The 14,321-nt window shown below is 42.4% G+C and overlaps 2 protein-coding genes across 2 annotated transcripts in view; one reads left to right on the top strand and one right to left on the bottom strand.

Moving 5' to 3' along the window:
* AMDHD1 (amidohydrolase domain containing 1) overlaps nucleotides 1-5,554 on the bottom strand; it is a 22,528-nt gene extending 16,974 nt beyond the window's left edge. The window contains exon 1 of the mRNA XM_011934209.1: nucleotides 5,318-5,554. Within this exon, the coding sequence (XP_011789599.1) occupies nucleotides 5,318-5,454 (137 nt within the window). The 5' untranslated portion in view covers nucleotides 5,455-5,554. The remainder of the gene's footprint in view (nucleotides 1-5,317) is intronic.
* Nucleotides 5,555-5,882: 328 nt separating this feature from the next.
* CCDC38 (coiled-coil domain containing 38) overlaps nucleotides 5,883-14,321 on the top strand; it is a 67,534-nt gene continuing 59,095 nt past the window's right edge. Inside the window, exons 1-2 of the mRNA XM_011934198.1 lie at nucleotides 5,883-6,429; nucleotides 12,607-12,657. Of these exons, the coding sequence (XP_011789588.1) occupies nucleotides 12,621-12,657 (37 nt within the window). The 5' untranslated portion in view covers nucleotides 5,883-6,429; nucleotides 12,607-12,620. The remainder of the gene's footprint in view (nucleotides 6,430-12,606; nucleotides 12,658-14,321) is intronic.

Raw genomic sequence — 14,321 nt, 5'->3', positions numbered from 1 at the left:
CCGCCACCTCGCCCGGCTAGTTTTTTTGTATTTTTGAGTAGAGACGGGGTTTCACCGTGTTAGCCAGGATGGTCTTGATCTCCTGACCTCATGATCCGCCCGCCTAGCCAGGATGGTCTTGATCTCCTGACCTCATGATCCGCCCGTCTCGGCCTCCCAAAGTGCTGGGATTACAGGCTTGAGCCACCGCGCCCGGCCTAAAAGGCTTCTTTCTGTACAGCAAAGAAAATAATCAACAATGTGAAGAGATAACCCACAGAATGGGAGAAAATAATTTGCAAACTATCCAATTGACAAGGGATTAATAACCAGAATATATAAGGAGCTCAAACAGCTCAATAGGAAAAAACATAATAATCTGATTAAGAAATTGACAAAAGATCTGAATAGACATTTTTCAAAAGAAGAGATACAAATGGCAAACAGGTATAAGAAAAGGTGTTCAATATCAATGATCATCAGAGAAACGCAAACAAAACCACAGTGAGAGATCATCTTACCCCAGTTAAAATGGCTTTTATCCAAAAGGCAGGCAGTAACAAATGCTGGTGAGCATGTGGAGAAAGAGGAACCTTTGTACACTGTTGGAGATGTAAATTAGTACAGCTACTATGGAGAACAGTATGAAAGCTCCTCAAAAACTAAAAATAGAGCTACCATATGATCCAGCAATCCCACTGGTAGGTCTATATGCAAAAGAAAGGAAGTCAGTATATTAAAGAGATATCTGCATCCCATGTTAATTGCAGCACTATTCACAATAGCCAAGATTTGGAAGTACACTAAGTGCCCACCCACAGATGAATGGATAAAGAAAATGTAGTACATATGCACAATGGAGTACTATTCAGCCATAAAAAAGAGTGAGATTCTGTCATTTGCAACAACATGGATAGAACTGGAGGATATTATGTTAAGTGAAATAAGCCAGGCACAGAAAGACAAACTTGGCATATTCTCATTCATTTGTGGGAGCTAAAAATGAGAACAATTGAGTTCATGGAGACAGAGAGTAAAATGGTGGTTACCAGAGGCTGGGAAGAATATAAGGGGAGAGGAGAAAAATGAGGATAGTTAGTTGCTAGAAAAATATGATTAGATACAGTGAATAAGACCTAGTATTTGACATCACAACAGGGTGGCTACAGTCAGCAATAATATGTTGCACATGTTAGAAAAACTGAGGGAGTACGATTGGAATGTTTGTGAAACTAAGAAATGATGAATGCTTGAGATGATGGAAACCCCATTTGCCCTGATATAATTATTACACATTGTATGGCTGTTTTAAAATAACTCATGTACCCCACATATATATACCTACTATGTACCATGAAAATTTACAATTAAAAAACTTTAAACATCAAACATATGTAGCAGACAATTGCCATTTGTTCCCCAAGATCAGTGTTCCCTTTTTTTTTTACACTAGTACATTTTAGCTGGACACATGATGACCCAAAATACAGACTACATTTCTCCGTCTCCCACTAGCCAGGTGTGGCTGTGAGACTAAGGTCTAGCCAGTAGGATTGTCTTCTCTTCCTATTCTTACTGGCTGGAATGCAGACACCATAACTAGAGATGGGGTGGCCATCTTGGGTCATGGAGTGAGTGTAAGAAAGTGGGCCATGGATGGGAGAGCAAGGTAGCAGGGCCCTGGCTCCTGAGGACCCCATGGAATACTGCAATCAGCTAGCCCTGCATTTCCTATGTCTGGATTTTCACATAGGAGAGAAATATATTTCCATCTTGTTTCAGCCACTGTTAATTTAGGTCTTGGTCACTTACAGCAAATTCGTGTTTCCAACATGGAGAATCAGGGCTATTAACCTGAGAGCTGGAATGTGTTGCAAAAAGCAGTTAGGATAAGGGATTCAGAACTGGGGCAGAAGCGGTTGGGGTAACCTAACAAAATGTAAGAGTAGAGGAGCAGAAGAAACTGGATGGAAAGAGAAGATGTTATGATAGGAAAAGAAATAACGATTTTGGGGTCATGGGGAGGATAAACTTAGGGTGGAATAAGAAATTAAGTCTTGAAATAGAATTTAGTATCCTGATTAATACAATTCTTCATCACTAACAGCTTTTATCTGGCCCAGTTACATAATCTACCCAGTGTGCAGTGAATCTGGTGGTGGAAAGGACCAGCAGGACTAGAAATTGACCCTTAAATGGGAAAGAACAAAGATAATGCTCTTATGCAAAGAGTTGATGACTGACACTGCTTTAAGAGAGGTTGTTTTAACAAAGTCAGACCTAAGAAATAAATCTCTCACATTCTCCGTCTGTGCGGGAGGGGAATTTCAAAGGCACTGGATCCTCTTCCTGACCCCACTAATCCCATGCTTATCTACCTTTCGAAAGTGTGGTTCTCTCATTCATTGATGGAGTCCTACCTATGTTTGAATAAAGGTTTATGTCCTTTGTTGAAGACATAATGAGGACAGTTATTGAAGGAAACTAACAAAAAGCATTCTCCCAAAAGTGTTTTTTTTTAGGTAGCCATTAAAATTATAAAGATACATGTTACTGACAGTTTGTGCTTCTTTTCCACACCTGGGAGCTTCTTCAAGATTAACTACAGCCTACACACACACACACATACACACACAGAAAGAGAGAGAGAGAGAGAACTTAATTTAAGAATGAGATATCTTTAGAGACCTAAATGAATGAATACAATGGTGGTATTTACACCCTGTGGCAGACAATCACTGAGATATTTATTTTTAGGAAGGGGGAGTTTTGGTGTCCCTCAAACCATATTCTTTTCCAGGACTCACTTTATATATCTATAGCTTATAGGGGATTGACTATTAGTTGATCTCACTGAGATTCGTTCTAAGCAGGACACACCATGGTATGTATATACTTGTCGAAAAAAAAAAAACACACACAGTTAAAATCCATCCATTTCTGGGCTCTGAAATGGAACTTTCTTCCACTTCTCTGCGCTTTTAATCAGTACTCCTCTCCCTACACACACTCACACTCACAGCCTGTGTTCTTCTTGTCTACCAAAAGAAAAGCTGGATCAAGTTGTCTTTGAACACACAGGTTCTGCATAAGGGAAGTGATGTGAAAATTTAAGACAATCACCTAAATAATTCACCCTGAAAACACTTTTACCTTAAAATATTCAGATAATGAAGGTGGGAGATATATGTCAAAGCACCTCGAATCACCAGATAAGTATTCCAATTCTATACTTGATTTTTGCACCAACCTGATATGTAAGACAGTGATGATAGTAAGTGAAAATAAAAACAACACCATCCTGTACTGAGCTAATCATATTTGAATGGCAAAGTTCTCGATATTCTTATAAATTTATTTCAATGTAATAAATCCAACAAACTCTGAGAACAATGTAGCAGACTGGAATGAAAAAGCCCCACCTGCCAGACCACACATCAGTTCCTTTCTTTTCCTCTCCCTACATTTTGTGGTTTTGGTGTGAAGGTAGAACATGTCTTGGAACCCGAGACTTCATGTTGGTGAATTAGCATAATTTTATTTATTTGTTTATTTTTGAGACGGAGTCTCACTCAGTCCCCCAGGCTGGAGTGCAGTGGTGCGATCTCGGCTTACTGCAACCTCCGCCTCCCGGTTCAAACGGTTCTCCTGCCTCAGTCTCCGGAATGGCTGGGACTACAGACGTGCGCCGCCACGCCCAGCTACTGTTTGTATTTTTAGTAGAGACCGGCTTTCACCATGCTGGCCAGGCTGGTCTCACGCTCCCGACCTCAGGTGATTCACCTGCCTGGGCCTCCCAAAGTGCTGGGGTTACAGGCATGAGTCACCGCACTCCGCTGCATTGATGTAATTTTTATAAGATACTCCAGTCCCAACCCAGGTAGATATTTTTCAACTTTCTAAGCAAAATTTTAAATAATATTTTTATAGTAAATTGGGAATGTTTTCATCCCTTTATTAATTAAAAACAAACCAATTAGGCTGGGCGTGGTGGCTCATGCCTGTAATCCCAGCACTGGGAGGCCAAACCAGGTGGATGACTTGAACCCAGGAGTTCGAGACCAGCCTGGGCAAGACGGCGAGACACTGTCTCCACAACGAATACAAAAATTAGCCTTGCGTGGTGGCCCGCGCCTGTAGTCCCAGCTACTCGAGAAGCTGAGCTGGGAGGATGGCTTGAGCCTGGGAGGTGGAGGTTGCAGTTGAGCCTTGGAGGTGGAGCCGAGATCATAGAGGCTGGGCGCAGTGGCTCATGCCTGTAACCCAGCGCTTTGGGAGGTTGAGGCGGGTAAATCATTTGAGGTCAGGAGTTAGAGACCAGTTTGGCAACATCGTGAGACCCCCCTCCCTACTAAAAGTACAAAAATTAGCCGGTCTTGGTGGCGCGGCTGCTGTAATCCAGCTACTCAGGAGGCTGAGCCAGGAGAATCGCTTGAACCCAGGAGACGGAGGTTGCAGTGAGCTGAGATCGCGCCGCTGCACTCCAGTTTGGGCGACAGAGTGAGATTCCATCTCGAAAATAAATAAATAAATAAAATTAAACCAACCCACAGTACCTCAAAAGCTGGACTCTTGCACAATCCTAAACAGCCTCAGATAAGCCGTGGTCAGTTTGTGGTCAGTTTGTGAGACTCATTTATCACGTGCAATTGTGGCCCCGTTGGGCCCTTTGAATTCAAATTCTCATCCAACTTCCCTTGCTACCCCAGGTCGCCCTCAAACTTTGTTCTTTTATTCACATCTGGCAGGAAGTTCAGAAGAGTAAGAGAAATATCTTGTTTTCTGATAGCCAAATCTTGATTTATTATCACTCAGGGCCATTATCGTCTACATGTTCTCCGTGGTTCTAAAGCTTTAGTGTACGATACCAGGGGGATGTGAAAGGTACTTTTGAAAAATTCAGGTCTCAGAACTCCAGCCCCAGTGATGCTGATTCTAAAATTCTAGGGATAGGGAGTTGGGGATGCAAATGGAATCAGAAATCTGGCGTAAGAATAAAATAACCACAGGCCACCCTGACAAAGATGGTCTCCTGGCCTCGCTTTAAGAAGCACTGGGGAAGATCTCAACCCCTTCTGATGGTTGGACAGTGATATTTTACCAGCAGAGGCAGGACCCCGATGCGTTCCAATGGGATATTCCTCTCTGAGCTCTTTAAACGGAATGACAACCCAAGCAGCAGAGCGTGTTAGCAACAGGTGCCCCAAAGGCTGGCTTGCCCATGTGTCTCTGTGTAGGGACGCTTTCACGGCGTTGTTTCCCTTCAGAGTGCACAGTGAGAGGAAGAGAGGCCAGCTCCGCCCGTGGCGGTCCCCACCCTAAGCGCCCGGCCACTTACTTGCCCACCACCAGGCTGGCGCCCTCCAGCACCGCCAGGCTGCGCAGCGCATCCCGCGCCAGGAAGCGCTCACCGCGGGAGCACACCAGCACCACTTGCTGCGCGTTCTCCAGCAGGAGGCTGTGGCCGCCTGCCATGTCACCGTGCGCCGAGGGTCTCCGGGAGGCCACTGGGCTCCGGCCACTGGCAGGACTCAGTGGAGGACGAAAAACCGCAGCCTGCGCCGCCCGGGGCCGGGAGGGTGGGGCGGGGGCGGGCGCTCGCAGCTGCTGCCCTTTGCTCGCCTCCCTCAACCACAGCAACCCGGGCGGTTATCATTGCAAGAATGGCAATGAGTAGTAAAAGTAAAACTGATGAGGAATCCTCTCTTTTTTGGTCGTCTTGTCCTGAGTAAACGAGATAGAGACTAGTGTCCCTACTTTTCAGATAAGGAAACTGAAGTTTGGTCACCCCCAGAGATCAAAGTGAGCTGTGTCGATCACGTGGTTATGTGGAAGCGGGTCAAGGGGTGGTGGGGTGAGGGCGCCTGGAGTGTTCGGGAGCGAGGGACGGGAACCTGGGGTACAGCCCCGGAAGGGGGACAATAGGGGAAACCTCTGCCCAGGGGGTTGGGGTGGGAGCCTGGAGATAGCGCTCCGGGAAAGGGCAGACTAGGGGAAAGCTGTGCCCAGGGGCAGGGACCGGAGCTTGGAGGTAGAATCCCGGGAGAGGACAGAGTGGGGGAAACCTCTGCCTAGGGTGCTGGGACGCGAGCCTGGAGGCAGAGTCCCGGGAGGGTACTGCGTGGAGGAAACATCTGCCCACAGGTTCTGAGGCGGGAGCCCGGGACTCAGAGGGCCGCGAGCCAAGAGAACCTGGGGGTGGGGAGGAGGAAGATGCGGTAGGGGAGGTGCTCCTGGGTCCGCGCGAGTGGCGGGTGCCGCGCACTTATCCGTTGGCCAGCTCCGTTCCGGGATCAGCTACCAGACGGTCCCTGAGATAACGCGGAACCGGGCTGGGGGAGGATAGAGCCGAGACCGGAAGATCGATTGGCACCTCCGCCCACTTTCCCACAACGCCTTTCCGAAGGCTAGGTTGGAAAGGCTCCTGGATCCAAACGCAAACTCGTTGAGGTAAAACAGGTTTCAGCTCAGTGTCCGCCCCTCCGCATGTCCCCTCCCACCCCTCAGCAATGTCTGGTGTGGTCTATAAGCAACTTGCGACCAAAATTGGAGACAGAATCAAGTTTACGGAAGATGGTCTGTGATTCTCAGCCTCGTCGCTTCCTACTACCAATTGCTATGGAAACACTGCCAGGCACAGGCTTTTGTTTTGAGTCCTTAATTACTTAATTTCGTTTATACACGTTTATTACAAGCTCTGTGTTAAGTCTTGTGGAACATACAAAGACAGGAAAGGCGCTTTTCCTGCCCAACAAAGACTTTACCATAAAAATGATAGATGTGGACACAAATAATATACTATAAAAGCAGACTAAGCCTGTAAAACCACAAAATGTAAAAATTAATTTCGTGTCATTAAAAACACCTAGAACAGAAAGCAAAAACTCCTTTAGATGACCACAATAAATAAGAATATAATTTAGCTTCATATTATGGCCTATAAAAGAGAGATCAGTTAGGAAATAGAGAGGAAAGATAAAAATTGGAAAATATACAGACAATGTGAGTGAAAGAGACCCTAACGGTGGGTAGGGGAGGGGGCATCAGAAGATTATTCACAGCTCATAAATACAACCACAAACAGGTTGTGTGTGTGTGTGTGTGCATAGCTTTTAAAAAGTTTATACATATGTATTTCTATGCCTTTCAAAAGAGAAGTAGAAATAGTGGGGAATAGAAACACATAAAGTCACTAATTCACAGAGAAATATTAAAATTTTATGTTATAAAATTTCTGCTGAAGACTTTAATCAGTTACATTTTGCAATTTTAGGCATATTTGCAGAACTATGCAATTATAGGTATAAAGGATGGGTTAAAACTACAGAAAAATAGAAAGGGTTCAATAAACTTGTCTTAGTCTCAGTTTTGTTTCCTATGAGCTGTTTGACCTTGGGGAATTTATTTGCAGTAAATTTCTTGAAGCCTCCGTTTTCTCATCCTTATCGCAGGGAGAGCTATTTTTACTTTATGGGCTTGTCTGAGTTTTAATTAAAATAAAATATAAATCACTTAGCCCAGTGCCCAGCTGTAAACAAGTAATAGGTATTATTACTATTATTAGTTTATTTTAATCCTGCTATTTGTCTTGCTGGCCAATTAAGTTAAGGATTAGATTTCAGCCAATAGCATAGTTCCTCTCCTGACTTCACAGACCATGTACTTAAACCTTGCAAGTTCTGGGTGAGTCTAAAAGAAATTATGTTTTTTTTTTCATAGGTATTTATGTTTGTGAGTGAACTGTGCATCTGATTCACAGTTCAGACAGACAACATTACCTGATAAGCTCCTGCAAACAGGAGTTTTGCAAAAGCAGAAAGGATGAGTGAATTTCTCTCCTTTGTTACTGTTCAGTGGTTATAGATGGATTTGGATGACACATTTTTCCTTGGTAATAACCAGCATCCTGATAGCAGCTCTTATAAAGTACTTTTCACATTATCTGACTCATGTATGCTGACTCTTTAACCCATCCTTCCTTCCTCTTGACCTCCAGGTTTTTTTGTTTTTGTTTTTTTTGTTTTTACTTCGCAAAAGGGGCAGTCAGAAATGTCAACAGAAAAGTCCATACTAAACAGCCTGACGCCAGCAGTGCCTTAAAGGTCAAGCTGAAAGTAATTTCCTCATCATTGTGCTGTGCTCTGATCCAGTCAAAAGAGGCAGCGTGTGTCTAAGCAGGCCAAGGACCCAGTGGCTCCTGGCTTTTAGGTAAACAAAAAATTGCTAGCTCTGATCTCTCTACACCATCCAAGGACACAGTTCACAGCCCCTTTTCCTAGTATTTGTCCAAGGTAGGCGGAGAGGAGGTGGGAAAAAAAATGGAAGGGCATTGGGTCTGAGAGAAACGGTCTAAATCCTTATATGCATGTGAAGATAAACATTGCTTTTTTTCTCACATCTAGAAATTCATTTTCATTGGGTTTTAGAGGGGGTTGTTGCAAAAAACAAATAAACTGCTTCGAATAACATCTGGTAGGCAGTGTTATTATTCATTTTATTTAGAGTTGGTTTAGAACATTAGGACTGGGCCTTATCAAATCCCACTCCTCTTTCCTCACTTTCCCTGGAGGTCGGAATGTTAAGAATCTACATGAAGCTGATTCAGGTCCCCCAGATTTGCACTGATATGGCTGGTAGACTCCTCTCCAATGACCAGATTTCAAGAAATTTGATTGGGAGTTTCTTATGAAAAGTAGTTGTTATGCTTCCATTTCAAATGGTGGCAGTTGACAGAGTGGGCCAGAAAGAGGAAGGATCTGGACAATATTTACTTTGAGAAAAGTATACGGGATCACTTCTTTACAAGCTATAAGCAGGCACTTTGCATATATTATCTGTGTTTGAAACTTGCAGCAAGCCTGTAAGGAAGGTGTTATTATTCATACTTGATAGAAGATTCTATGGTGCATTAAGCATAATTCTCCAGATCCAGAGAAAGAGAGAATAAGAGTCAGAGGCAGGAGTTAAACCAACCTGCCCCCAAAGGCCAGGGGCCTTTCCCTAGTGCCATTCCTACTACCCTTGCAATGACACTTGTCAAGGGACCTGACTCAGAGACCACATATAATTGTACAGCTATTAAAGGAATACAACAATTAATAAAATCAACCAGCATGGTGTTCACTTGAAAGAACAGTATACGTTACGCCCATGACCCTTTGGATATCTAATACACATCTCAAATTTCACATGTTCCAAAATGAGCCTCTGATCTTCCCAACTGCCCCTTCCCCCACTGCCTTCTCTGTCTCCATTTATGGCAACTCCATCCTTTCTGCAATCAGTTCTTTATCTCATACTTCACATCCAAACCGTCAGCCAATCCTGTAGGCTCTACTGTCAAAACACATCTAGAATCGAACCACCTCTCACCACTTCCACTGCTATCTCAAGGGATCGCATTATCTCTTGCCCCCAGTGGCTATAATCTAATACATCTCCCTGTGTGACCTTTTTCCCTTTCTACAGTCTCTTCTCAGCTCAGCATCAGAGTGATTCATTGTGTGGTTCCATTTCACTGAGAAAATGACCTCCAGGGCCCTAGTGATCTTGGACTTGTTGTCTCTCTGGCTTCACCTGGTGCTCTCCCCTTTGTTTACTGTGCTTAAGGCCACTGGTCTCCTCACTATTCTTGAAACACGCCAGGCACATTCCTCCCTCAGAGTGCACCTCTTCATGTGCTTACACTCCCATAGCACTTACTATGCAACTGAGGCCATCCAAAGGTTGGACATAGTAACTTACCTAACAATACCACAAGGTAGACACTATTTGCATCATTCCTCTTGAAAGAAGTGTGAGGATTAAGGGACACAGAGTCTATGCTGTTAATCATTTAGCTTATGCCACCTCTAGAAAGGATGGCTGGCGGTTATACACCACCATTTTACATTCCTGATATTTCTGAGCTTTTGATCTTTTTCATCTATTGGAAGTTGGATTTGAACATGTATTTAAGATGTGAATTTTCAGGCATTTGCTATGCAATCCAATTACATTTTCCCTCTCTTTTGGTACAGAGCCTTTGTTTAGCCATCATGCTATTTTTATTCTGCACAACAAAGACATCCACTGACTTTAACATTTTTTCTGATTGGAAAGGGAACTTTATAATCCCTTCCTAAGAATAACTGATTCTGTTCCTCTCCCTCCCTTTTGTTCACCGACCCTTCATTCATCAATACAGGAATTCATGCATATGGAAGTATAGACGTATAACAACATCTAGAGACCGCTGATTACATTTACATGTTATATGAACTATATAAGAGACATCTGCTCTTAGCAATTGGTTTAGAGGAACAGAGCGTCCAGTTTTTCTGTGATTGAAAAAGTCCTTGAACCCATGGATAAAGATGCTCATTGCAGAAAGACTTTAAGGATAAAGGGAATGAGAGTAGGAAGGAGAGTGAATTTAGATAGAAGGATCAAAGGAGTGAAAATGTGACAAGATAAGATCAGTATCTTAAGAGTGGAGATGAGAACAGAGTGTAAAATTAAGAAAATCTAAGTGGGCCGGGCGCGGTGGCTCAAGCCTGTAATCCCAGCACTTTGGGAGGCCGAGGCGGGCGGATCACGAGGTCAGGAGATCGAGGCCATCCTGGCTAACACGGTGAAACCCCATCTCTACTAAAAAATAAAAAAAAAAAAATTAGCCGGGCGAGGTGGTGGGCGCCTGTAGTCCCAGCTACTTGGGAGGCTGAGGCAGGAGAATGGCGTGAACCCGGGAGGCGGAGCTTGCAGTGAGCTGAGATCCGGCCACAGCACTCCAGCCTGGGCGGCAGAGCAAGACTCCGTCTCAAAAAAAAAAAAAAAAAGAAAAAAAAAGAAAATCTATAAATCTTTAGTATTAGCCGTCCAAATTCCAAATACTCATCAACCACAGGTTGTCACCAAATTTTTACCAATCTTTCTTTTCCACCTGTGAGAATGAATGTAATGCCTGTGAAAAAATGTTGGGTCATTTGAAAAAGTATAATATCAATGTTACAGGTTTGTATTCATTTTTTTCTCTTTTATAAGTTTTAACATATTTTTAAAAAATCTTTGTTTCTATAACCACTGGAACTAAAATCAGATGCTAATTAGTAAATATTAGTTCCCACTTACTGAGCTGGTCTGTAAGCCAGGCACCCCACTTGGTTAAATCCATTGCCTACTGAATCCTCAAGAAAGCCTTAAGAGGTGTGTCCACTTTATGAAACAGGAAGCAGAGGCTCAGAGATGCTGAGTAATTAAGATGTAGTTTCCATGAAGACAATGGTTTTTGTTCTTCTTTTTTGTCTTTTTAAAAATTGCCCCGCCCCTCACACGTAGAACAGTACCCAACACATATTATTTACTCAATAAATGTTTTTTGAATGATACATGAACTTGCTCACACATAAGTAAATACCAAACCAAAATTCAAAAATCAGGCTTCTCCAGAGTCTGTGTTCTGTATTATCTGCTGCTCTGCTTCCAGGATATTTAGCTCTTAAATATGGCTCTTTGAGATTCCTGAGGCACAAATTTAAATGGGCAGCCCAAAATACAATGTGTTGTCCATTGTTTCTGTTGTGGGCACACTTTTAAATACAAACTCCTGGGTGTCCTTTATCCCTAAAATGAATATATCTTTATTATTTTTCTCATTGTAAGAGTTACACCAGCTCATAGAGAAATTTGAATGATACTAAAAGTATAGAAATCAGAACAAGGATTAGAGTAAGGCCAGTGAAGCTCCAGCTTCAGGCACAAAATTTAACGGGAAAGCAAAAACTCAATAATCAAAATAAGCAATGTTTTAATTCACTATTTTAAATATATAAATTAATGTAAAAAATTCATGATAAATGAAATAACAGAATTTTAAATAGAGACAAGTTCTGTAGGCCAGGATTTGGGTGAGTAGAGTGAGGCACTGGCTCTCAGGGTCACACAAGTACAGGGTCAGATACTGTCTGTATTTACAATTCTGATATTTTGTTCATTATAGACTTTCCTGCATTTATTTGGAATTTTATAAAAATATATTGCATTAACAATTTATCATAATAACTGCAGGTTTTTTTTTGTTTTGCTTTTGTTTGTTTATTGTGGCAATCCTTAAGTTTTGCAGCTAAGGTTGAGTGCCTCAATCACCTAACCATAATCCCACATAATCCCAAACCTAGTAAAAATGAGAGACTGCACCAAATCACATATAATCACGATTCATGTTTGATGACCAGCATTTCAAAACACCTCTCATATTTTTCCATGCATTTTTTAATCCACACTATCCATACTCTTTTGAAATGTTTTGTTTTTCAACCGATACCATGGACAGAGGTAAATAGTGACTACAGCATCATTTTAAGGGGCCAATTGGTAATTCATTTTATAGATGTACCATAGCTATTTGGTCAACTCTGTATTCATGAAATGACACTGAACAAACATTATTGCACATGCTTTTTTGGCTGCTTGTCTGATTATTTTCTTGACATAAGATACTAGAATTGAAATTGCTGGGTCAAAGAGTATGAGTGTGCTCACTGCTTTTAAAAGCTATAAGGACTGTTAAGGAGTCACTGGCAGTTGAATTTAGCCCTTTTATATGATATTCATAGAATTTTTTTTAATGTGTTTTTTTTCTTTCAACAGGGCCAGGCAACAAAATGTCCTCAGATTTATCGCCAACACTGAATTCTGGAGGTAAAAAGAGATCAATCAATATATTCTTGTTTGGGCCTAGTAATGTAAGGCTCCATAGCAGATTGTGAGCATAAGAAAAGGAGAATGTTACACAATAAATATAAAATGTAATGAGTTTATAAACTACCTACAGAGAAGATTCTGTTCTACTTTGTAATTCAAAAAAATCTTCAAATCAGAGGGTGCATTAAATTGTCATATTTAGCTAGATTGCCCCAGTCTCTCATGACATAAAACAATTAACTCAATTATTTGTCTTAGTCCAGGACATACATAACTAAACTTTATGAAAATCTGCCCATTTCTTTCCTTTACCACCCTTTCTCATCTTACTCTTCTGCCTATTTTTTATTTTTATTTATTTTATTAATTTTTTTGAGTCAGAGTTTCGCTCTTGTTTTCTGGGCTGGAGTGCATTGGCATGATCTCAGTTCACCGCAAACTCTGCCTCCTGGGTTCAAGTGATTCTCCTGCCTCAGCCTCCCAAGTAGGGATTACAGGCATGCGCCACCACGCCCAGCTAATTTTGTGTTTTTAGTAGAGACAGGGTTTTACCACGTTGGCCAGGCTGGTCTCAAACTCCTGGCCTCAGGTGATCCACTCGCCTCGGCCTCCCAAAGACCTGGATTACAGGCATGAGCCATCGTGCCCAGTCTCCTTCTGCTTATTTATAAGCATACAAGGAATAAGGATTTATTAGTATACAAGGAATTACAATTTTCACTTATAAATCTGACAAAGATTTAACATGTGGATAACACTAAGAGTTTGTAATAGGTAACAGGCACTCAGGCACTCTATAGGCATTCTCTTTAAAGGAACATTTGGCACTATTTGTATTTACAATGTAAAAGTTTGGCTGCAAGTGACAGAAAATATAAAACAACTGTGGCTTAAACATGATAAACGTTTGTTCTCGCTCAGGTAAAGTCTGGATGCAAGCATTCCATATGGAGGTTCACATCAGGGGCCCAACTCCTTCTGGCTTGTTCCTGGGCTATGTTCTTGGTCCAAGAGGGCTGCTTCCACACCAGTGATCACATCCATATTCCTGCCAGCCAGGAGAAAAGGGGAAGGCGGGGACATGCCCTGAAGTTGCATTCGCCACTTCCGCTGACATCCCCTTGGCCAAAACGTAGCCACGTGGTTATACCTGCCTCCAAGGGAGGCTGAGAAACATAGCCTCTACTCTGAGTGTTCATTTAGGGTTCTATTCCTACAGAAGAAGGAAGAATGGATATTGGGGGTTCACTAGTAGTCTCTGCTCCACTACCACTTTTTTTTAAAAAAAGCATTTAAAAGGAGCCATGTTGGGAATTTATTCTACAGATATGTATGCACAAGTGATTAAAAATGTGTGTACAGGAATATTTATTGGAGCATTGTTTACGATAGCAAATGACTGGAATCAATCATAATATCCATTGGAAAGCGTTGGTTATATAAACTGTAATACATCCAGGGAATGGAATAATGGGATACTAGACAGAGAGCTTCTCTGTAACCCAAGCTGGAGTGCAGTGGCACCATCTCGGCTCACTGCAACCTCCGCCTCCTGGGTTCAAGCAACTCTGGTGCCTCAGCCTCCCGAGTAGCTGGGATTACAGGTGCCCACCATGCCTGGCTAATTTTTGTATTTTTAGTAGGGATGGGGTTTCCCCATG

This window comes from Colobus angolensis, unplaced genomic scaffold (assembly GCF_000951035.1).
Source record: "Colobus angolensis palliatus isolate OR3802 unplaced genomic scaffold, Cang.pa_1.0 Scaffold10, whole genome shotgun sequence".
In the NCBI taxonomy this organism is placed as follows: domain Eukaryota; kingdom Metazoa; phylum Chordata; class Mammalia; order Primates; family Cercopithecidae; genus Colobus; species Colobus angolensis.
This window is presented reverse-complemented; position numbering and strand designations above follow the sequence as displayed.